Below are 25,791 nucleotides of genomic sequence, written 5' to 3'. Positions count from 1 at the left end.
GAAGTTAGGGAGCCTGATAAATACATCATGCCACTCCCTTCTGGCCTGCAGAGTTTCTGCTGAGAAATCAGCTGATAACCTTATGGGAGTTCCCTTGTACATTATTTGCTGCTTTCCCCTTATTGCTTTTAATATTTTTTCTTTGTCTTTAATTTTTGTCAGTTTGATTACTATGTGTCTCAGTGTGTTCCTCCTTGTGTTTATCCTGCCTGGGACTCTGTGTGCTTCCTGGACTTGGGTTACTGTTTCCCCTCCCATGTTAGGGAAGTTTTCAGCTATTATCTCTTCAAATATTTTCTCAGGCCCTTTCTCTCTGTCTCTTCTCCTTCTGAGACCCCTATAATGTGAATGTTGCTGCATTTAATGTTGTCCCAGAGGTCTCTTAGACTGTCCTCATTCCTTTTCACTCTTTTTTCTTTATTCTGTTCCATGGCAGTGATTTCCACCATTCTGTCTTCCAGGTCACTTATCTGTTCTTCTGCCTCAGTTATTCTGCTATTGATTCCTTCTACTGTATTCTTTACTTCACTTACTGTATTGTTCAACTGGTGTGTTCTTTAGTTCTTCTAGGTCTTTGTTAAACACTTCTTATATTGTCTCGATCTGTGCCACCATTCTTTTTCCGAGATCTTGGATCATCTTTACTATCATTACTCTGAATTCTTTTTCAGGTAGATTGTGTATCTCTACTTCACTAGTTATTCTTCTGGGGTTTTATCTTTTTCCTTCATCTGGACATATTCCCCTGCCCTCTCATTTTGTCTAACTTTCTGTGATTGCGATTTCTGTTCTGCAGGATGCAGGGTTGTATTTCTTGCTTCTGCTGCCTGCCCCCTGATGAATGAGGCTGTCTAAGAGGCTTCTGCAGGCTTGCTGGTGGGAAGGACTGGTACCTGCCCACTGGTGGGTGGAGCTGGGTCTTGTCCCTCTGGTGGGGAGGGCCGTGTAAGGGGGTGTGTTTATTGGGCAGCCGTCTACTCAGGAAGACTTTAAGCAGCCTGTCTGCTGATGGGTGGGGCTGTTTTCCCACCCTGTTGGTTGTTTGGCCTGAGTCGTCCCAGCACTGGAGCCTAGAGGCTGTTGGGTGGGGCCAGGTCTTGGTGAGAAAATGGTGTCCTCCAAGAGGGCTCACACCAATGAGTACTCCCCAGAACTGCCGCCACTAGTGTCCTTGTCCCCACAGTGAGCCACAGCCATTCCCCGCCTCCGCAGGAGACCCTCCAATACTAGCAGGTAAGTCTGGCCCAGTCTCTTAATGTGGTCACTGCTTTTTACCCTGGGTCCTGGTGCACTTGAGACCCTGTGTGCACCCTCCAAGAGTGGAGTTTCTGTTTCTCCCAGTCCTGTGGAATTCCTGTGATCAAACCCTGCTGGCCTTCAAAGCTAGAGTCCCTCGGGGCTCCTCCTCCTATTGCCAGATCCCCAGGGTGGGGAGCCTGATGTGAGGCTCAGAACCTTCACTCCTGTAGGAGAACCTCTGTTATATATTTTCCAGTTTGTGGGTCACCCACCCAGCATGCATGGGATTTGTTTTTATCATGATTACGCCCCTCTTACCATCTCATTGTGGCTTCTTCTTTGTCTTTGGATGTAGGGTATCTTTTTTGGTACGTTCCAACATTTTTTTGTTGGTGGTTATTCAGCAGTTAGTTGTGATTTTGGTGTTTCCAGAAGAGGAGGTGAACTCATGTCCTTCTACTCCTCCATCTTGTCTCCTCTCCCCCAGGGCTTTTGTATTTAGACATTAGGATAGAGGAGTAAGCATCCCAGACAGGATGGCCATGTGAGCAAATGTCCTGCCTGGGAAATGGGGAAGGGCTTAGCTTATGAGACAGCCAAGCATGTGGCTAAGCCATGACAGACCTTGGTCCAGGCCCTACCCCACCAGCCTTGGGCAACTTACTGGTCATAGTTTTCATGTCTATAAAAGTGGAAATCCTAGGGACATGCACATTATATGATTAAATGTGATGATGTCTGATGCACAGCACCTGACACCTAATAATGAGTATATAGCAGTTACCTATTTGGCTGGAATATTAAGAGTATGAATTGAATAATAGTTGATTACAGTGAAGCAAGTCCTGGAGGGACTTGATGCCAAGGCAGCAAGTTTGGACTTGATTCTGTAGGCAGTAGGAGTCATGGAAGTTTCTTGAGCAAGTGAATGATGTAATCAGAGCTCTATTCCAGAGAGATGACTTGGAAGGCAGTGTGAAGAACAGATATTTAGATGTGGGGCACCATCAGCAGTACTGGGGAACCTAGGAGGAAAAAACAAGCTTGGGAGGGGAGATAAGAGTGTCAGCTTTGGAAACCTTGAGGTTGACATCTAGGCATTGGCACAAGCAGAACTGGAGTTCGGGTAGAAGATCAGGGCTGTGGTTATATCACTGCAAGTCTTCCACTTGTTCCATTCTCTCTTGGTGTATAACAGGAAAGCATGTAGAGAAAAGGGAAGGGTTAGGGACAATATCTTGTGGGAGTGCCTTTACTCATGAAGCTGGAGAAGAAAGCAGGAAGACTGGAGGAGAGAGGTCAATTGTGAAGACATTGGTTGGTCCCTGTCTCATGACTCTTTCCAGACCTCAGTAACTATCAGCTCTGGTCAACAAAAGCCAATCCCTTAGTGTCATTTATCATTACCTTGTTCTAAGCACCTGGTCACTGCCAGAGGAGGACCTCTAGCAAGGCTGCTGTCCCTCACAGGGTTGTCTCCCTGCAAGGCCACTATAGCCATGCTAATGCCTTTAGAAGTAGACCCTGAGTGTCCCGTGGCCAGCTGATAAGCACCCTGCTTCTGGGTAGGAGAGACATAGCAGGATAGTCCGGCCAGCATTTCTGTGTCTGTTTTCTTGAACTGCTTAATATGAAACTTCCTGGTTACAGATTGGAAGTACTTCTGATACTTCAGTTTTCAAGCATTTATTTCCCTTAAGACAGTTTTCCCAATATCAATTAATTTATAGGGATATTTCAGTATGTAGATGACATTTCTTGTATAAATATTAAACTGCTTACTATGAAATTTCCTGACCAATATGAATGGAAAAACACATCTGTTTTATTTGCTATTATACTGGGCACCATGCCCATGCTGAAAATTTCCAGTGCGTAAAGGAGAATTGAAATGGTATTTTGTGAGACCATACTTGGTGAGAGGTATACCCCAGCATTCTTGTTTCTCTGCTTCTAACTGGGAGGTGAAATTCAGTAGTAAATGCTGCAGACTTTCAAAAGGGGCTAATCTGGGTAATTCTTTGAGGATGTTTCAGCATCAAACTGGATGTGGCAGAGGCATTTTTCATGGCAAATGTTTTTAAGGTCAGGAAAATGCATCCTCTGCCATGCTGTTTGACGCTCAAAGCTGTGTTATACCTTGAAATCCCCTGGAAACTTTGGGTTTCCATCTCAGATGACTTTTGCTGCCCAGGCTTCATAACCTTCTAGTACCCCAGTTAGTGTAAGCCAAGTGTCAGCAGCAAGTTCATGGCCAGCAGAGCAGTTGACATATTGGCATGAAGCTGGTGGCTTTCTATTTAGGGTATCATACCATGTGTCTTCAAATGCACATGCCTACCCTGTTATCATCATCCAAGTAGACTCATCATTGAGTATGGTTAAGACGCCAGCACAACAGACGGGTGGGGACTAGAAGAAACTTACTACAAGGCAGGAATGAAGTCTGCATGTAAGACAGCCAGCAGGCTGATGGAATATCTAAAATACAAGGAGTCAAATAGCTGGGACCAAGCTACTTAAAACAATGCTGAAAATCCAGGCAGGTGAAGGCAGCTTAGTTGTAGATGATCAATACTATCTGTGGAATGATTTGGTCAGTGGCTGGAAATATGGGAAATGGTTCAGCTTCCCTTCCCCATTCCCTTAGGGATAGTGTACAGACCAGTGGCAAAAATTTTAAACTCTGATAATGTCAAGTATTAACGAGGATGTACAAAAACTGCTGTTTCTGTTTGTCCTTATCAATACATTTAATATTTGTAATACCACTGTGGTATTAAATGCAGAATGATGGCCTGCCCCAAAATGTCCACATCCTAATCCCTGGGACCTGTTAATACCTTACATGGTAAAAGGGACTTTACAGATGTGATTAAGTTGAGGATCTTGAGCTGGAGAGATTACCTTGGATCATCTGGGTGGTTCCAGTGAGAACCAAGAGAAGAGGGAAGCAGAAGACTCATCAGAATGATATAGCATGAGAAAGATTCAACCAGCCATTGATGGCTTTGAAGATGAAAGGGGGCCATGAGCCAAAGAATGCTGGTAGCCCCTAGAAGCTAGAAAAAGCAAGAAAACAGATTCTCCCCTACTGTCTCCAGAAGCGAACACGACCCTGCTGATACCTTGATTTTATCCCAGTGAGACACATTTTGGACTCTGACCTTTAGAACGGTAAGATAATACATTTGGATTGTTTTAAGCCACCAAATTTGTGGTAATATGTTAAAGCAGCAATAGAAAACTAATATACCCTATGACCAGCAATTCCACTCATAAGTATGCATGTCCATATACTAGGACCCTAGTCCAAAAATATCCATGATAGACTAAACTGGAGAGTGCATCCCCAGGGAACAAGCTAAATAAGTTGGAGTATATTCATACCATGGATTATTACACAATGGCAACAATAGGAAAGAATGAACTGAGAAATCGCGTGAGAGACTTCTAGTTACTGTAGCATGAAGAGGTCAGTGATTATCCTCTGCAAAAAAAGCAAGTGTAAAACTGGACAAAATGATCAAAAACAGGCATTTCAAGGCACTAAATATTTACCAGAAGTAGATAACAGACTGAGAAGCATTCTTGAAAAATGACAGAATATACTAGAATAATTATACCTCAATAAAACAATAAATTATACCTCAATGAAATTGTTTAAAGGATGAATCCTATAAACAATTTTGAGGAAAAAAAAATCACAAAATAATATGCATAGTATGAGTATTTATATAAACTGTAAAAATAGATAAAACTACAGTCTGCTGTTTAAAGGTGCATATGTTGCTGGTGGAGCTATGAAGAAGAGCAAGGAGGTGATCACGATAAAAGTGAGGATTTTGGTTATCTTTGAAGGGTGAGAGAGGGTTGTGACCTGAATGCAGAGAGGAAGGGGGTGCTTCTAGGGTACTGACAATGTTTGTACCTGAGACATGGGTGGTGGTTACGTGAGGATTCCCTTAAAAGTATTTAAAACTGAACATATATATGTTGAATGTACTTTTCTGGATGCTTGTCATACGAAAAAATTTTAATATGTAAAGAAATGGCAAGATCACCAGATAGGGTAGCAGGCCACCACGAAAATGACCAATACCAAAGGATGGATTCTGTCTCAGTGGGGAATAGGGAGTAAACAGGAGAGCGAGACAGAGACTGAGGATGAGCTACATCCATTGGAGGTGGGATGGAGGCTGGAACATGATGGACATCTTGGGGGCTGGGCTTACCCTGAGTAGGCAGCCTGTGGCCACCCAACTTATTCCAGCCCCCACCAGCTGGTGGCACTGAGCCACCAGGTTTCTTCCCACCTTGGTCAGGGAATTCAAAGATGGAGGTGGAGAGACTTCAGAGAAGGGAGGGGCCTCAGACTGGGATGAGACAGGCTGGGGTAGGCCAAAGGGGTCCATGGAGGGCATAGCCACACAGGGCCATGTCCCCTTGTGTAAAGCCTGGGTTTCTGCATTAGCAGAGTTCCTCTCCCTCCCTCCTAGACTTCTGCATCTTTTAAAGAGCCACAAACTCATTTCGGATGGTCCTCTGATGGATGGGAATTGTCACTAATACCACTGAGTGAGAGGAGCAAACCTAGAGCCCTTTCCCCTTGACCAGAGGCCATTTTCTCCTCAGAGTGGTCTTGGGTCTGATTTGTCTCTTCCTTGGCCCCAGCCAGCCAGACAGCCTCTGCTTTGGCTGTCTATCCAGGTGCCCTACCATCCTGACTGCCTGCTCCCAGATAGGGACTCTGGGCCAGCACAGAGAAATGATCAGAGCAGTGCTAACTTGCTAATCATGTAATTTATTAGCCCAGGGTTTTAAAGAGGCTCTATATTGCAGGGAGTCACAGATCATTCCCAGGAAGCCAAAGCTCTTCTCCTAGCTGAGATGGCCTACCCACTGGCCTACCCGGAACTACCTGTGTGGCTGTTGGTTTTCTTGAAAAGAACAGACAATAAGCAGTGTCTCTGACTGTAGTCCCCCCCCACTTCACCAGGCCCACCTCATGGTGATCACCTGTAGGAAGAAGCAACTCAGATTTGCCAAGGAGCAGGGCTTAATCTTTGTGAATGGTACCCCCCTGGAGTTGTGCAGTGCATAGACTTAACAGCTATACATAACAGCTCTGCTACTAGGCAAAGATGGGAAAGTGGGAAGGAAACTACCATTTAGGGAGCCCTTCATATGTTCCAGGTGTTTTTCATAAAACCCAGTTTTACCAGTGAGAAAACTGATACCGAGACATTAAATGACTTTACGCCTTTAACCCATTGTAGTGAAGATGGACTTCAAACTTCAGTGGGTGTTAAAATTAAAACAGAGGAGACATATCAAGATGGCAGAGTAGAAGGATTCAGAGCTCACCTCCCCCCATGAACGCCAAAAATACATCTACACGTGGAGTAATTTTCACTGAAAATTAACTGGAGATTGGTAGAAAGACTCTTGTACAACCAGCACTGCAAGAAAGATCCACACAGAATCGGGTAGGAAGGGAAGAGAAGTCATCAGGGACCTGTGCCCCTGGGAGGGGACTCAGAAGAGGAGGGGGATTACATGGACAGAGATCTCCCTGGGGAGGGAGCAGTTTGAGCCACATATTGGGCACGCCAGCCCTGAGGTCTAACACCAGGTAGACGAGTTCCCTTAGACTTGACAATCAGTGGGACTAATAGGAGGGCTGTAAGAAACCTAGACTCCTCATGAAGAGCACACACACACTTGCTAGCTCCCAAAACAAGCGGAGGAAGCAGATTGAAACTGCTTGGGACTCTGACCGGTTTCCCACAACTGCCCCAGCCTGAGCCGAGTACACACTCCAGCCCCACCTGCTCCATGATGCTGCTCCACACTAAGGCAAGGGCTGCTGCGGCCAAGGGGAGTGCTCAGTTGTGAGGGATGGAGCTGGCTCAGACATAGAACAGCATCTGAAAGGGGCAGGAGAACCCATTACTGGTGCTTATGGAGGCAGTGCATTAGAAGCAGTCTGAGACCCTAGCTACGGCTGGGACTGCCATGGCCCACACACAGACCCACACTGAGTGCCCAATCCAGCACTGCTCTGCTCTGAGATGAGGGTGCCAGTGATGGGAGGGGGAGAGCACACACTTAGGGGGAACAGAGCCAGTTCAGACCCTACCCTCAGGGCTTCTGCTTCAGCAACTTGGGACCCAACCTTGCTCCAAATAAGGTGATATCAGCCACTGAGCAGAGCAGAAGGCCCAGCTCACACCTAGCTCTGGATCTAGCCCCTTCATCTCCAGCCCCACCTCCTACCAATGTGATACCTGCCAGAACACCATGGGGGAAGATGTGACTCATGCTCATGTCAGATCCAGCTCTCCCACCAAAGCTGCTGGGCACATGCAGACTGTATAGGCTCACGCCCATACAAGGACACCCATTCAAGACCAGAGTAGGTAACTGTTTCACCTAATCTCATAGAGACAGAGAAAGTTAGGCAAAAGGAGAAGACAGAGGAATTTGTTTCAATTGAAAGAACAAGAGAAAACCCCTGAAAAACAACCAATGAAATGAAAATAATAATTTATCAGATAAAGAGTTCAAAGCATTAGTAATAAGAATACTAACTGGATTACTGAAAAAAATAGATTAATCCAGTGAGAATTTTAATAAAGAACTAGAAAATATAAAAAAGTACCAGTCAGAACTGAAGAATACAATAAATGAAATGAAAAACATGCTAGAAGGAATTAACAGCAGACTAGGTAATACAGAAGAACGTGTAAGTGATCTGCAAGATAGAATAATGGAAATCACCCAGTCATAACAGCAAGAATAAAAAGAAATTTTAAAAAATAAGAACACTTTAAGGGACCTCTGGGACATCAAGCATGAAAAAAAAATCAGATTATGGGGGGGGGGTCCCAGATGGAGAAGAGGGAGAAAAGTGTCCAAAATGTATTTGATGAAATTACGGCTGAAAAATTCCTGAACCTGAAGAAGAAAACAGATATCCAGGTACAGGAAGCACAGAGGGTCCCAAACAAGATGAACCCAAACAGACCCACACCAAGACATATTATAATTAAAATGGCAAAAGTTAAAGAGAGAATTCCAAAGACAGCAAGAAAGAAAACAGAGTAATATATATCAGGCAACACCCATAAGGCTATCAGCTGATTTTTCTGCAGAAACTTTGCAGGCCAAAAGGGAGTGGTATGCTATATTTAAAATGCTGAAAGGGAAAAACCTGCAACCCAGGATACTCTACCCAGCAAAATTATCATTTAGAATTGAAGGAGAGATACAGAACTTCTCAGGCAAGCAAAACTAAAGAGTTCATCAATACTAATATGACCCTAAAAGAAATGTTAAAGAGTCTTCGCTAAGTGGAAAATAGAAGGCTAATACAAGAAGTATCTATAGGAAAGGAAAAATCCCACTAGTAAAGCAAATATGTAGTAGAGGATGAGGATCAACCAATTAAATAAGCTAACATGAAGATTAAAAGACAAAAAACATTGTAAAATCAATTTTAACTGCAACAAACAGTGAAGGAATACACATGAAGATGTAAAAGAGGACATCAAAAACACAAAATGTTGGGGAGGGGAGTAAAAAAAAAGTAGATCTTTTAGAATGTGTTTGAACTTTGACTGTCAGTTACACATAGTTATAGGTCAACATATATGAACCCCATAGTAACAAATCAAAAACCTACAATAGATACACAAAAGATAGAGAGAAAGGAACACAAGCATACCACTAAAGAAAATCATCAAACCAAAAGGGAAGAAACTAAAAGAAGAACAGAGAAGAACTACAGGAACAGCCAGAAAACAAGTAACAAAATGGCAGTAAGTACATATCTATCAGTAATCACTTTAAATGTCAATAGACTAAATGCTCCAATCAAGACATAGGGCAGGGCTTCCCTGGTGGTGCAGTGGTTAAGAATCCGCCTGCCAATGCAGGGGACATGGGTTCGAGCCCTGGTCCAGGAAGATCCCATATGCCATGGAGCAACAAAGCCCATGCACCACAACTACTGAGCCTGTGCTCTAGAGCCCGCAAGCCACAACTACTCAGCCCATGTGCTACAACTACTGAAGCCCACACGCCTAGAGCCCGTACTCCAAAACAAGAGAAGCCACTGCAGTGAGAAGCCTGCGCACCCCAACGAAGGGTAGACCCCACTCGCCACAGCTAGAAAAGCCCACACGCAGCAACGAAGACCCAATACAGCCGTAAAGGAAGGAAGGAAGGAAGGAGGGAGGGAGGGAGGGAGAGAGAGAGAGAGAGAGAAAAAGAAAGAGAAAGAAAAAGAAAGAAAGAAAAGACAGAGCAGAAAGGAGCAATCAAAGCAATCAAGATGGTGGAGTAGCAGGATGTGAAGCTCACCTCTTGCCACAAATACATCAAAAGTACATCTACATGTGGAATGATTCTCACAGAATATCTACCAAATGCTGGCAGAAGACCTCTGACCTCTGAAAGGGCAAGAAAATCTCCATGTAACCGGGTAGAACAAAAGAAAAAAGAAAGTGAGAAAGGAATCTGAATGGGACCTGCACCCCTGGGAGGGAGCTCTGAAAGAGGAAAGCTTCCTGCACCCTGGGAAGTCCCGTCACCAAGTAGGGACATCAGCCAGGACAGAGCTTCAGAGCCTTGGAAGAGAACGCAAGAACCAGTTTGCAGCAGAAAGAATGCAGAGAGACCTGCACAGATGGTCAGTGCCACTGCTCTCCTCTCCCCAGTGCATCTGCCAGGGAAAGCATGGGCTGGGTGCAGAAGCTTGGGCTTTGGAGATCAGACCTGGGGAGAGGATTGGGATGGGCTGCATGGAAACAGCCTGAAGGGGCAACCACACCTGAGGGTGTATGCAGAGGAAGCCTGGGCCACCTTAGAGGCAAGGAGCCATTGTGCGGTGGCATGCAAGGGAAGGGGCAGGACCCACCATTACACTCTTTTTCCCTGCATGTGCTCTCAGGTGGCAGGACACTGCCTACAGGAGCTCCAGGAGCAGTCACAAGCTGCCACTGCCGGTGCCCCATTTCAGGAGCGGTTGTGAACTGCTTCCATTCCCATCACATGCTCTGGGGATATGCATGAGCCACCACCGCTGCTGAGAACCCCATGACTGGGCACCAGCTGCTGCATCTACACACTCCCTATTAAGGGGATAACAGCCAGCACATACTGAGGAAAGAGGTGACAAGCATCCATACTAAAAACAGCCCTTGCACCAAAAATACTAAACCCACACAAGCTACACAGGGGCACTTCCACATATAAACAGCCCTCCAAGACCTCAATAGATAATTGTTTCTCCTAAACTCACAGAATAAGAGAAGTATAAGTAAAATGAAGAAGCAGAGGAACCACTCCCAGTTAAAAGACCAAGAGAATTCCCCTGAAAGAACAATGAAACAGATCCCTTCAGCCTAATAGACACCAATTTCGAAAAGGAGATAAAGAAAATACTGAAGGAATTAGGAAAGGCTATCAACAGAAATGCAAAGTACTGCAGAAAGGAACTAGAAACTGTAAAGAGGAACCAAGGAAAATTAGAAAACTCATTTGCCAAGACAAAAACTGGACTAAAGGCAATGAATAGCAGAATAAATAATGCAGAAGAACAAATAAGTGACCTGGAAGATAGAATAATGAAAATCACACAGGACAGCAGACAAAGACCAATTTTAAAAAAATGAAAGCAATATAAGAGACCTATGGGATAATATAAAGTATGCCAATCTATGCATAATAGGGATTGTAGAAGGGGAAGAAAGAGAAAAGGGGATTGAAAGTGTATTTGAGGATATTATGGCTGAAAACTTCCCAAACCTAAAGAAGGAAACATATCCAGGTACAGGAAGCACAGAAGGTCCCAAACAAGGTAAACCCAAACAGACCTACACTGAAACATATTATAATAAAAATGGCAAAAGTTAAAGAGAGGGTTCTAAAGGCAGCAAGAAAAACACAGAGTTCATTACAAGTGAACATAAGGCTATCAGCTGACGTCTCTACAGAAACGTTGCAGGCTAGAAGGGAGTGGAAAAAATATATTCAAAGTCCAGAAAGGGAAAAATCTGCAACCTAGGATACTCTACTCAGCAAAATTATCATTTAGAATAGAAGGAGAGATAAAGAATTTCTCAGAAAAGCAAAAACTAAAAGAATACAGCAATACTAAACCTATCCTAAAGGAAATATTGAAAGGTCTCCTATAAATAGAAAAGAAGTAAGAATATATAGGAAAGAGAAAATCACAATTGGAAAACAAATCACCTAAATAAGCGAGTACACAGATTTTTTTTTAAATTTCTGTGAAAGTGATGATAACCACAATGAACAGCAAAAGGATGAACATGAAGATGAAAAACAGGACATCAAAATCATGAAATGTGGGGGAAGAAGAACATGTAGCTTTTTTTTTTTTCATTTCCTAGAATGTGTTTGAGCCTATATGACCACCAGTCTAAGGTGAGTAGATACAGGATGGGGTTAACATACTTGAAAAACAGGCTAACCACAAATCAAAAACATACAATAGATTCACACAAAAAAAACAAAAAATGAGAACATAAGTATAATACAAAAGAAAATCATCAAACCACAAAAAGAAAGGGACAAAGAGGAAATATTAAATCAATGGGGAAAAGTGTTAAAATGGCAATAAATAGATATCTATCAATAATTACCTTAAATGTCAATGGACACAATGCTCCAATCAAAACACACAGAGCAGCAGAGTGGATTTTTTAAAAAAGAGCCTACAATATGCTGCCTACAAGAGACCCACTTTAGGGCAAAGGATATACATAGATTGAAAGTGAGGGGATGGAAAAAGGTATTTCAAGCAAACGGGAATGAAAAAACAGAGGTTACAATTCTCATATCAGACAAAATAGACTTTAAAACATAGGCCATAAAGAAAGATAAAGGACACTGTATAATGATAAAAGAATCAACACAGGAAGAGGATTGTACACTTGTCAACATACATGCACCTAATATAGGAGCACCCAAATACATAAAACAAATACTAACAGACATAAAGAGAGAAAATGACAGTAATATAATAATAGTAGGAGACTTTAACACCCCACTCACATCAATGGACAACTCTTCTAGAAAGAAGATTAATAAGGTAACAGAGATCTTAAATGATACAGTAGAACAGTTATACATAATTGATATTTTCAGGACATTACATCCAAAAAATCAGAATACACATTCTTTTCAAGTGCCCATGGAACATTCTCTAGGATTGACCACACACTAGGGTACAAATCAAGCCTCAACAAATTTAAGAGTATAGAAATTATCTCAAACATCTTTTCTGACTACACCAGCATGAAACTAGAAATCAACCACAGAAAAAGAAACGAGAAAAAAATGATTACATGGAGATTAAACAACGTACTACTAAAAAACAACTTGATCAATGATGAAATCAAAAAGGAAATTTAAAAATACGTTGAGACAAATGACAGTGAAAACACACCATACAAAATCTTTGGGGTGCAGCAAGAGCAGTTCTCAGAGGAAAGTTCATAGCGACACACGCCTTTCTCAGAAAACAAGAAAATCAAGTAAACAACCTAACCTACACTTAAAAGAATTAGAAAAAGAACAAACAAAACCTAAAGTCAGCAGAAGGAAATAATAAAGATCAGAGAGGAAATAAATAAAATAGAGATTAAAAAAACAATAGACATTCTCTGACATAAATCGCAGCAGGATTTTTTTTGATCCACCCCGTAGAGTAATGAAAATTAAAACAAAGATAAACAAATGGGACCTAATTAAACTTAAAAGGTTTTGCACAGCAAAGGAAACCATAAACACGAAAAGACAACCCACAGAATGGGAGAAAATATTTGCAAAGGAAGCAACTGACAAGGGATTAATCTCCAAAATATACAAACAGCTCAAGCAGCTCAATATCCAATAAAACCAAAAAACCCAATCAAAACATGAAGATCTAAATAGACGTTTCTCCAAAGAAGACATACAGATGTCCAAAAAGCACATGAAAAGATGCTCAACATCACTAATTATTAGAGAAATGCCAATCAAAACTACAAAGAGGTATCACCTCACAGTGGTCAGAATGACCATCATCAAAAAATCTACAAATAGTAAATGCTAGAGAGGATGTGGAGAAAAGGGAACCCTCCTACACTGTTGGTGGGAATGTAATTGGTACAACTATTATGGAGAACAGTATGGAGGTTCCTTAAAAAACTAAAAATAGAACTACCATATGATCCTGCAATCCCACTCCTGGACATATACCCAGATAAAACCATAATTCAAAAAGATACATGCACCCCTATGTTCATTGCAGCACAATTTACAATGGCCAGGATGTGGAAGCAACCTAAATGTCCATCAACAGAGGAATGGATAAAGAAGATGTGGTGTGTGTGTATGTATGTATGTGTGTGTGTATATATATATATATATATATATATATATATATATATATATATCACAATGGAATATTACTCAGCCATAAAAAAGAATGAAAGAATGTCATTTGCAGCAACATGGATGGACCTAGAGATTGTCATACTGAGTGAAGTAAGTCAGACAGAGAAAAACAAATATCATATATCGCTTATATGTGGAATCTTAAAAAATGTTACAAATGAACCTATTTACAACACAGAAATAGAGTCACAGATGTAGAAAACAAAGTTATGGTTACCAGGGGGGAAAAGGAGGGGAGAGATAAACTGGGAGATTGGAATTGACATACACACACTACTATATATAAAGTAGATTACTAAAAGACCTACTGTATAGCATGGGGAATTCTTCTCAATACTCTGTAATGACCTACATGGGAAAAGAATTTTTAAAAGAGTGGATATATGTATATGTATAACTGATTCACTTTGCTGTACAGCAGAAACTAACACAACATTGCAAATCAACTATACTCCAATAAAATTTAAATTTTAAAAAACAATAGGAAAAAAATCAATAAAACCAAGAGCTGGTTCTTTGAAAGGGTAAACAAGATTGACAAACCTCTAGCCAGGCTCACCAAGAAGAAAAGAGAGAGAAACAAAATAAACAAAATAAGAAATGAAAAAGGAGACACAACAACCCATACCACAGAAATACAGAAAACCATAAGAGAGTACTATGAACAATTATATGCCAACAAATTCAACAATCTAGAAGAAATGGACAAGTTTCTAGAAACATACAGCCCACCAAAATTGAATCAAGAAGAAACAGATAATTTGAACAGACCGATCACTAGAGATGAAATAGAATCTGTAATTTTAAAACTCCCTACAAACAAAAGTCCAGGACCAGATGGCTTCACAGGTGAATTCTACCAAACATACAAACAAGAACTTTTACCGATCCTTCTCAAACTCTTCCAAAAACTTGAAGAGGAGGGAACACTCCTAAAGACATTTTATGAAGCCACGATCATCTTGATACCAAAACCATCAAAGTCCTAGCCAGCCACAGCAATCAGATGAGAAAAAGAAATAAAATGTATCCAAATTGGAAGGGAAGAGGTAAAATTGTCATTATATGCAGATGTCATGATTCTGTATAGAGAAAACCCTAAAGACTCCACAAAAAAACTACTAGAGCTGATAAATGAATTCAGCAATGTAGCAGGATACAAGGTTAACAAGATTCTTTTTTTTTATAGTTTCCTTTGCTGTGTAAAAGCTTGTAAGTTTGATTAGGTCCCATTTGTTTATTTTTGTTTTGTACATATGTACAATGGAATACTATTCAGCCATAAAAAAGAACAAAATAATGCCATTTGCAGCAACATGGATACAACTTGAGATTATCATACTAAGTGAAGTAAGTCAAAGAGAAAGACAAATACCATATGATATCACTTATACGTGGAATCTAAAATATGACACAAATGAACCTATCTACAACACATAAACAGACTCACAGACATAGAGAACAGACTTGTGCTTGCCAAGGGGGAGGGGGTTGGGGGAGGGATGGAATGGGAGGTTTGGGTTAGCAGAGATAAGCTATTATATATGCAATGGATAAACAACAAGGTCCTACTGTATATTCAGTATCCTATGATAAACCATAATGGAAAAGAATATATATATATATGTATGTATGTGTGTGTGTGTGTATGTGTGTGTGTGTGTGTGTGTGTATATATCTGAATCACTTTTCTGTACAGCAGAAATTAACACATTGTAAATCAACTATACTTCAATATAAATAAATAAATAGATACATTCTAAAAGAAAAGAAGACACAGCGTGGCTGATTGGATAAAGAAAAAAATGCCCATCTAAATGCTGCTTACGAGAGACTCACTTCAGAACTGAAGATACACACAGACTGAAAGTGAGGGGAAGGAAGAATATTTCATGCAAATGGAAAGACCAAAGCAGGAGTAACAATACTCATATAAGACAAAATAGACTTTAAAACAAAGTCTATAGCAAAAGACAAGGGCATTAAATAATGATAAAGGGGGGCTTCCCTGGTGGCGCAATGGTTGAGAGTCTGCCTGCCGATGCAGGGGACGTGGGTTTGTGCCCCAGTCTGGGAAGATCCCACATGCCGCGGAGCAGCTAGGCCTGTGAGCCATGGCCACTGAGCCTGCACGTCTGGAGCCTGTGCTCTGCAACAGGAGAGGCCACAACAGTGAGAGGCCCGCGTACCGCAAAATAATAATAATAATAATGATAAAGGGATCAATACAAGAAGAGGATGTAACACTTGTTAACATATATGCACCTAAATATATAAAGCAAACATTGACATAACAGGAGAAATTGACAGTAATACAATAATAGTAGGGGACTTTTTTAAATTTATTTTTTGGCTGTGTTGGGTCTTTGTTGCTGCACACGGGCTTTCTCTAGTTGCAGCAAGTGGTGGCTACTCTATGTTGCAGTGTGTGGGCTTCTCATTGCAGTGGCTTCTCTTGTTGTGGAGCACGGGCTCCAGGCACACAGGCTTCAGTAGTTGTGGCACGGCATGTGGGATCTTCCCAGACCAGGGCTCAAACCTATGTCCCCTGCATTGGCAGGCAGATTCTTAGCCACTGTGCCACCAGGGAGTCCCAGTTGGGGACTTTAATACCCACTTACATCAATGAACAGATCACCAGAAGAAAATTAGTAAGGAAACAGTGGTCTTAAATGACATATTAGATTAGTTGGACCTAATAGATATCTACATTCCACCCAGAAACAGCAGAATACACGTTTTTTTCAAGTGCACATGGAATGTTCTCCAGGATAGAGCACATGCTAGGCCACAAAACAAGTCTCAACAAATTTAAGAGGATAGAAATTATATCAAGCATTTTCCCAAACACAATGGTATGAAACTAGAAATCCGCTACAGGAAGAAAAATGGGAAAAGCACAAACATATGGAGACTAAACAATGTTCTACTTTAAAAAAACAGTGGGTCAATGAAAAAATCAAAAAAGAAAGCAGAAAATACCTTGAGACAAACGAAAATGGAAACACAACTTTCCAAAATCTGTGGGATGCAGGAAAAGCAGTTCTAAGAGGGAACCTTATAGCAATACAGGACTATTTAAAGAAATAAGAAAAAAATCTCTAATAAACAATCTAACTGACCATCTAATGGAATTAGAGAAAGAAGAACAAACAAAGCCCAAAGTTAGCAGAAGGAGGGAAATAATAAAGATCAGAGAGTAAATAAATAAAATAGAGACCAAAAAAAAAAAAAAACCCAAATATCAATGAAACCAAAAGCTGGTGTTTTTTTGAAAAGATAAACAAAATTGACAGATTTTTACCCAAGCTCACCAAGGGAAAAAAAAGAGAGAGAGGATCCCAAAAAACAAAATAAGAAATGAAAGAAGAGAAATAACAACCAATATCACAGAGATACAAAAAAATCATAAGAGAATACTATGAACAGTTATATGCCAAAAACTTGGACAACCTAGAAGAAATGGTCAAATTTCTAGAAACATACAACCTTCCAAGACTGAATCAGGAAGAAACAATCTGAACAGAGTGATCACTGGTAGTGAATTGAATTTGTAATTTTAAGAAAACCAAACAAACAAACAAACAAAAAGAAAAAAACTCCCAGCAAACAAAAGTCCAGAAAGCTTCACAGGGAAATTCTACCAAACATATAAAGAAGAACTAATATCATCCTTCTCAACTATTAAAAAAATTGAAGAGGAGAGAACATTTGTAAATTCATTCTACAAGGCCATCATTACCTTGATACCAAAATCAGGCAAAGACACTACAAAAAAAAAAAGAAAATTGCAGGCCAATATCTAAGATAAATATAAACAAAAATTCTCAACAAAATATTACCAAACCAAATTCAACAATATAAAAATCCCAAAATCAAGTGTGATTTATTCCAGGAATGCAAGGATGGTTCAATATCCCCGAATCAATATGATACATCACATTAACAAAAAGAAGGATAAAAATCACACGATTATCTCAATAGACACAGAAAAGGCATTTGACAAAATTCAACATCCATTCCTGACAAAAATTCTCATCAAGTTGTTATAGAAGGAACATATCTCAATATAATAAAGGCAATTTATGACAGACTCACAGCTAACACCATACTCAACAATGAAAAGTTAAAAGCTTTTTCTCTAGAACCAGGAACACGACAAGGATGCCCATTCTCATCACTTCTGGTTAACATAGTTTGGAAGTCCTAGCCGTAACAATCGGAAAAGAAATAGAAATAAAAGGCATCCAACCAGATGGGAAGAAGTAAAACTGTCACTATTTGTAGATGACATCATACTATGTATTGAAAACTCTAAAGTCTCCACCAAAAAATGATTAGAACTAATAAGTGAATTCAGTAAAGTTGCAGGATATAAGAATACCTAGGAATAAACTTAACTAAGGAGGTGCAAGTCCTATAATCTGAAAACCATAAAACACTTACGAAGGAAATTGAAGACAATACAGAGAAATGGAAAGATATCCCATGTTCATGGATTGGAAGAATTAATATTGTTAAAATGTCCATACTACCCAAAGCAATCTACAGATTTAACACAATCCCTACCAAAATACCCATGACGTTTTTCACAAAACTAGAACAAATAATCCTAAAACGTATATGTAACCACAAAACACCCCAAATTGCAAAAGCAATCTCAAGAAAAAAGAACAAAGCTGGAGGAATCACTCGCCCTGATTTTAGACTATACTACAAAGCTACAGTAATCAAAATAGCATGGTGCTTGCACAAAAACAGACACATAGATCAATGGAATAGAATAGTGAGCCCAGAAATAAACCCACACACTTATGGTCAATTAATCTAAAACAAAGGAGGCAAGAATATATGATGGGAAAAAAGTCTCTTCAATAAGTGGTACAAGGAAAACTGGACAGCTACATGTAAAAGAATAAAATTAGAACGCTTGTTCATATCATATGCAAAAATAAACTCAAAATGAACTGAAGACCTAAATTTAAGACCTGAAACCATAAAACTCCTAGAGGACAACATAGGCAGAACACTCTTTGACATAAGTTGTAGCAATATTTTGGGGGATCTCTCTCCTAACACAAAAGAAATAAAAGCAAAAATAAATAAATGGGACCTAATTAAACTTAAAAACTTGCACAGCAAAAGAAATATTGACAAAATGAAAAGACAACCTACTGAATAGAAGAAAATATTTGCAAATGATATTACCAGTAAGTGGTTAGTTTCCAAAATATATAAATAGCTTATACAACTCAATATCAAAAAGTCAAACAACCTGATTAAAAAATGGGCAGATGTGCATCTGGAGCTTGTGCTCTGCAATGGGAGAGGCCGTGACAGTGAGAGGCCCGTGCACCGTGATGAAGAGTGGTCCCCGCTCACCACAACTAGAGAAAGCCCTTGCACAGAAACAAAGACCCAACACAGCCAAAAATAAATAAATAAAGAAGCTTTCATTTAAAAAAAAAGGGCAGAAAACCTGAATAGACATTTTTCCGAAGAACATGTACAGACGACCAACAGGCACATGAAAAGATGCTCAACATGGCTAATCATCAGAGAAATGCAAATCAAAACAATAATGAGATATCACATCACACCTGTCAGAATGGCTACCATCAAAAAGTCTGCAAATAATAAATGCTGGAGAGGGTGTGGATAAAAGAGAACCCTTCTACACTGTTGATGGGAATGTAAACTGTTGCAACCACTATGGAAACAGTATGGAGCTTCCTCCAAAACTAAAAATAGAACTACCATATGATCCAGCAATTCCACTGCTGGGTATATATCTGGAAAAGATGAAAACTAATTCAAAAAGATACATGCACCCTGATGTTCACAGCAGCACTATTTACAATAGCCAAGACGTGGAAGCAACCCAAGTGCTCATCAACAGATGAATGGATCAAGAAGATGTGGTATATATATAATATGGAATACTACTCAGCCATAAAAAAGAATGAAATAGTGCCATTTGCAGCAATGTGGATGGACCTAGAGAATACTATGCTTAGTGAAATAAGCCAGAGAAAGACAAATACGATATGATTTCACTTATATGTGGAATCTAAAAAATAAAACAAATTAATATAACAAAACAGAGACTCACAGATATGAGAACAAACTAGTGATTACCAGGGAGGAAAGGGAATGAGGGAGGGGGAAGATAGTGGTAGGGGATTAACAAACTACTATGCCTAAAATAAATAAGCAAGGATATACTGTACAGCATAGGAAACTATAGCCATTGTTTTATAATAACTTTAAATGGAGTAAAATCTACAGAAATATTGAATCACTGTGTTGTATACCTGAAACTAATATAACACTGTAAATCAACTATACTGTAAATCAGCAATAAAAGGAAAAAGAAATAAATTGGAGTAAATTAAATGGTCATTTTGAAACATTCTCCCATATTGGACATTTTCTTTCTCTAGCAATCTTAGAACTCCCCTGTCTTTAAAGGGAACAACAGCGCTTCCCTGGTGGCGCAGTGGTTGAGAGTCCGCCTGCCAATGCAGGGGACACGGGTTCGTGCCCCAGTCCGGGAAGATCCCACATGCCGCGGAGCGGCTGGGTGCATGAGCCATGGCCGCTGAGCCTGCGCGTCCGGAGCCTGTGCTCCGCAGCGGGAGAGGCTACAACAGTGAGAGGCCCGCGTAGCGCAAAAAAAAAAAAAAAAAAAGGGAACAATAAATCCTCCCGCCTCCATCCATAGCTCTCCTTCCTCAGTCTCCCAAGTTCATCCTTTGCACCCATGCCCATTGCCTCCACCTCTCATCTGCCCATTCTGCTGTTCACACCTTGCCACCACCTGCACATGGCCTTGCTCTCTCCCAAGCCACCAGCAGGACCATGTCCCCTGGGAACTCTTTCCAGCCCTTACCCTCTTCACCCTCTTGGGAGCATGTGGCTCTATTGGTCATCCCCTCTTTCTGGAATTTTCTTTCTTGGCTTCCAGGACATTGGGAAATCATTCATGCATTTATTTATTAATATCTTTTGAGGTCTGTGCATGCCAGGTACTGGGCCAGGCACTGGAGCAAAACAAGATCAACTCTCTGCAGTCACGTTGGTCACACTCCGAGCAGAGGCAGATTTCATGAGATAAGCACACAAACCACTGCTTGAGAACTGGAGTGAGTGCTATGAAGGAAGAGTGTGGGGGTTTTGAGAACATAAGACAGGATGCCCTCACCAAGGCCAGGTGTCAAGGCTTCACTCAGGAGGCAGTGCTTTGAGCTGAGGTCTGCAAGAGGATCAGGAGGCAGCTACTTGGGAAGAACAATCTAGATGTTGCAACAGCATGTGCAGAGGCCGAGATGATGGAGGAGCACAGCCTATTGGGACGTTGTGAAAGGAAGCCCCTGTGACCAGTGCAGAGTGAATGAGGGGGAACGTGGCATGAAGTGAGACTGGAAGGGTGGGCCGGAGTCAGCTTTTGCCTTGTAAAACCATGGATTAGGATTCTGGACTTTATCTTATGTGAAATAGCTGTGTGGGCATACAAGTTGTGACCTGCACAATCCCTGGGGCCAGAGTTGTATTGTAGTCTGTGGTAATGATACCTTGGAAATATGAAGATGTGCCCTGGAGTTGTGCAGTGTGCATCCTGCACAACCATACCCAGAAGCCAAATAGTCTAGCTGCAGTGGGTAGAAGGGACTGGAGAGGGCAAGAGGCTTTGAGGAGCCCAGTTAGGAGCCTGCTGCAGTGGCCCCAATGTCAGCCTACTTTCCCCTTCACGCTCACTCCCTTAGTGAGCTCACCTTTGTCCCTGTCTGCCTTTCTAGCAGTTCCTTCTTAGGGTAACTTCCTAATCTTTGACTTGGGTGGAATTTAAGGAACACTCATCACCAAGCAGTCAGCGGAGGACAGGAATCAGCCCAGAGGACATAGGACCCTACCTGACAGAAGGTGATTCAGCATTAGCAAGGCAAGGTAGCAGGGCTCAGCCACTGGGCAGGGTCCAAGCTGGAGGCTCACGTATGTGCACAAACCAACATGGGAGCAGAAAGGAAGCTGAGCTCCAGGCCTCACGGGTGGTCCCTGAGCCCCTGGTCTATCGGCAAGAGAGCTTGAAGCAGAGTCTGAACCCAGCAGGGGTGGAGTAGGGTTGGTCTACAACTGGGATAAGGCCTGGGAGGGGGCAGGCAGGATGGGGCCCAGGGGTTTGGGGAGCCCTAAGGAGATTCCCCAGCCCTGGGCCCTTGGCTTGTGGCCCAGTAGGTGTTGATCTTTGCAGGGCCTAGGGCCTGGGCACACCTGACTGTGGCAGCTACAACTGCAAGAGTCCCAAGGCTAAGACCTGGAACCACAGCCCAGCCTGCCAGAGCCACCGGCCTCCCGCTCTGCCGGTCCTGGACGATCCCTGTTCCTGTTGACCATGCCGCTGCTGGAGCCCTGACCTTGTCCCCCAATCCCTTCCCTCCCAGTGACTCAGCCTCCCACCTTTGAAACCCAGAGCATTTATTATTTTCTATTATTTTCTCTTACATCATTTACTTCATCAGACCTTCTGCACAGTTAGGGTTTTTTTCAAATAACTTTAGTGAAATATTATCCAACGAGCCACCATATAACCAGCACCCAGCTCAAGGGATACAGCAATCCCAGCTCCCCAGACTTCCCTCCGCTTGCCCTTTTTGGACACAATCTTCAACCTCAACTCTCCTGACTTGTATAGTCATCAGGTTTTTGCCTTTTTCCTTCTTTTTTTTTTTTTTTAAACTTTTCCTTTTCCTTCTGTTACCTCAGTCTGCATCCCTAAGTAGTAGGCAGAGTTCCTTTCTTTATGTTTTCACTATGCCAGTTCCTCAGGGAAGGCGCTCCCACAGGGGTGTGAGTGCAGAGGGGCAAGTGCAGGGTGGGGCCTTGGGGGGCAGGAGAAGGCAGAGGAGTCCACAGAGGGTTAGAGGGGCAGCCAGAGGAGGTGACCAGTAAAGAGAAGGAAGAGAGGGAGGGGTCAGGGGAAGTGAGGGCGGGAGGAAATGGTTGTATAAAAGCTCAGGACCCACGGTGGAACTCTCCTGAAAATATAATCCAGCTCCCAGCCTCAAACCTGGCCGCCTTGCTCTGTCCTTAATCTTTCGGATGACACAATCTATTGAGTACTCCCTGCCGGGTGGGCTTCTCTGCCCTTTAGGGGCCCTCCCTCCCGTCTTAAGGGAGAGGCAGCTTAGTTCTCCTAACTCACCACCTCGTCCCCCAGCGTAGCTGCAGGCCCTCCCCTCCTTGCCACCCCTCACGGCTGGCTCTGTGGGGCAGGGTGAAGGCAGAGGGAGAGGGGCCCCGAGAGACAGGTGAGACCCAGGGCAGAGTCGGGTCAGGGTCCTCTCGCCTGGGATTCTGTTTCCAGGGCGAAGACTACATGCTCTGGGGTCTGCTTTCTTTCAGTGAGAGATGAGACGCCCATGCCCCAGCACCTCTGCCCCTCGCTGCCCCCTGCTCTGAATTCTTGCTGCACACACTGCCCATCCTTCAACACCCACCTGCCCCTGGTTGTCTCATGGGGATGCTCTTCTCTCCCAGCAGGACAGGGAGCTAGCTCTTCAGGAGCACAGAATGATGTCCTATGGGAGAGGGGAGACACCCTCCCCAGGACCATGCTGGGCACGTGGTGGGTGGCAGAATGAAGAGGACACCCAATGCCAGTTTGGGGCCATGTGGCACCACTGAAGCAATGTGTGTTTTTTTGTTTTCTATGCAGACATCGTCAACTGTGACCTGAAATCCACACTGCGAGTGTTGTACAACCTCTTCACCAAGTACCGGAATGTGGAGTGAGGGGCAGACTGGACCGTCCCCTGAACCGCCTTAACCTGCTTATTCCTGTCTCTTGCTCTGTGCTCTCTCCCAAGTCCGCCTGCTCTATTCCCAGAGATAGTGGAAACTGAGATTAGGAAGGAAATGATCAGTAACTCAGGGGGCTGACCCACACCTCCCAGGCTCTGAAGCTGACCCTGCGATGGCTTGTGAAGGTTGTTGCCATCCTGGTGCCAGGTCCAGATTTCCCTCAGTGCGATCTGGAACCAACTTAGGCACAAGAGCCCACCCACCCACCCACCCTCAGAAGATGAAAATAAAGGTAATAGTTACCATTGAATGGGTGTAACCTATGGGCTGGGCACCACACTAAGTGCTCTGAGCTACTCAGACTCACAAATACTCATGACTCCCATTGAAGCAGATGTTATCAGCTCCTTTTACAGATACGGAAACTGAGGCTCAGAGAGGTTACATGACTTGCCAGTAGCTGCCATTGGTTTTTCTTCTTTGAAGAACATATGTGTTAATAACCAGCCCGTTGCATTACAGTCTCTGCACATTCTATCCTTGTGTGTGTGTGTGTGTGTGTGTGTGTGTGTGTGTGTGTGTGTGTGTGTGTGTGTGTGTGTGTGTGTGTGTGTCTACGTGTGCACCTGTGCACTCCAAGAAGACAGGAGCCCCCTGATCTCACCACCAGGCAGGCTAGGTCAGGGCTCAGTGATTCACACTGAAATTGGCAAATCAAATTTCACCCAATTAATAGTGTGTGCGTGGCAGGAGTCATGTCCCTCAAATCCTTCGCAAATGAAAATTACTCTTAATTCCTTCAGATTTGTAATAACCCCTTACTCTGGTTTCAGGGTGACATTTGGGGTAGATTCTGTTTAAAATTAATGGAGTGGCACATTTTTCAGCCTTCTTGCTTGATTGCATGTAATGGAAGTGCCCTATATTTTCCTACAAAATAAGTCCTCAATTCACTATCGTTAGGCAAATGTACAATATACCCAGGCACCACAGAGAGCTGGGCGCGGGCCCATGCGAGCAGGGCTTGGGAAATAGGGCTCTTCAACAGGGACCCTTGAGCTTAAAGAAAGGAACTCCTTTTTGCCCTCTAATTGATCATTTAGACCATTTCTGGCTAAGTCTGCCCACATGCAATTACTGGCTAATTCAGGCGAGGAAAAATGTAAGTTATTTAGACCCAAGCTGAGTGGTTTCCTTGCGTGGGTTACCCGCAGGCTTGCAGTTACATGGATCCCCTCTACGTGAACCCAAGTTTGGAATACAGGGCTCTAGTTGTCCCAGCCTGCGGGGCCTGGAGGGATAGGAAAGGGGCTGAAGTGGGGGTGACTAGGAGGACAAGAAGCGTGGGGCAAATACTTGCACACTTAGTATGCATGGGACCCCCTTAGACCAAAGGTTCCAGCTTGGGGTACTTAACACTTGTACTCATAAGTTGACCAAGCCCTTGGGATAATTAATAACTTGTACTGATATTATATCTTCATTATAGAATTTTCCTAAGTATGCTCAGTGGACACCAGTCTGTATCCCCACCGCCAGAAGTCTATGCCTGCCTTGTCACTACTTTAGGCCCAATTGCCCAAAGCCCATCCCTAGTTTGAGGAATTCACTGTGATCTCTGTCTACACCACCCAGAGGGAGGCCTCCCATCATGTCCAAAACATTCCTTCCAGCTTTTCATCACTTCTTACTCTATGGTCTAGCTGCAGTCACTCAGAACCCATACAATTTCGATATACTACCTATTTCTGGGGAGATTTTGCTCTAAGAAAGAAGTATTAGCATAATGAGCATTAAGGATAGAAAGAAAATGTACTCTCTGGGTCAATTTGTGCAAAAGTATACAATTCTTTTTACATAATTAGTGAAATATTTCATTTGTCATTAGGAAACACTAAATACTGTGATATTTGTTTGCTCTCTTTTAATTTCCTGATAGCAAATCAACATAAATAATTGCTTTGTCTCCTTGAGCAATACTAAAGCGGGATGAAATAAATAATGCATTCATTTAAACGTGCTTTGCTGTATGAATTTTGTCTCCTTTTTTTGTGTTCTTATATTCAAGCTGCAAGTGGACAGTAGACAAGTGGCCTTATGAAGAGCATTCTTTTTTTATATTTTACAAATATACTGTATGAAGACACATCAGAACACTCGGAAACTTTTTTAATAGCAGGTCTAGTTTATCAGAAAATTGTGTTTCGAGACTGAGGTCTTCGCCACAGTCCAGAATCCCAGGGCCTGGGCCTGGTTTTATGATGCTGCCGTCTCATTTAG

At 42.3% G+C, this 25,791-nt stretch overlaps 1 protein-coding gene across 1 annotated transcript in view; it reads left to right on the top strand.

Annotated features, from left to right (window-relative positions):
* The window catches only part of PARVA (parvin alpha), a 182,155-nt gene extending 156,624 nt beyond the window's left edge, over positions 1-25,531 (top strand). Inside the window, exon 14 of the mRNA XM_067749882.1 lies at positions 23,426-25,531. Within this exon, the coding sequence (XP_067605983.1) occupies positions 23,426-23,502 (77 nt within the window). The 3' untranslated portion in view covers positions 23,503-25,531. The remainder of the gene's footprint in view (positions 1-23,425) is intronic.
* The last annotated feature ends 260 nt before the right edge of the window (positions 25,532-25,791 follow it).

Source organism: Pseudorca crassidens, chromosome 9 (assembly GCF_039906515.1).
Source record: "Pseudorca crassidens isolate mPseCra1 chromosome 9, mPseCra1.hap1, whole genome shotgun sequence".
Classification (NCBI taxonomy): domain Eukaryota; kingdom Metazoa; phylum Chordata; class Mammalia; order Artiodactyla; family Delphinidae; genus Pseudorca; species Pseudorca crassidens.
This window is presented reverse-complemented; position numbering and strand designations above follow the sequence as displayed.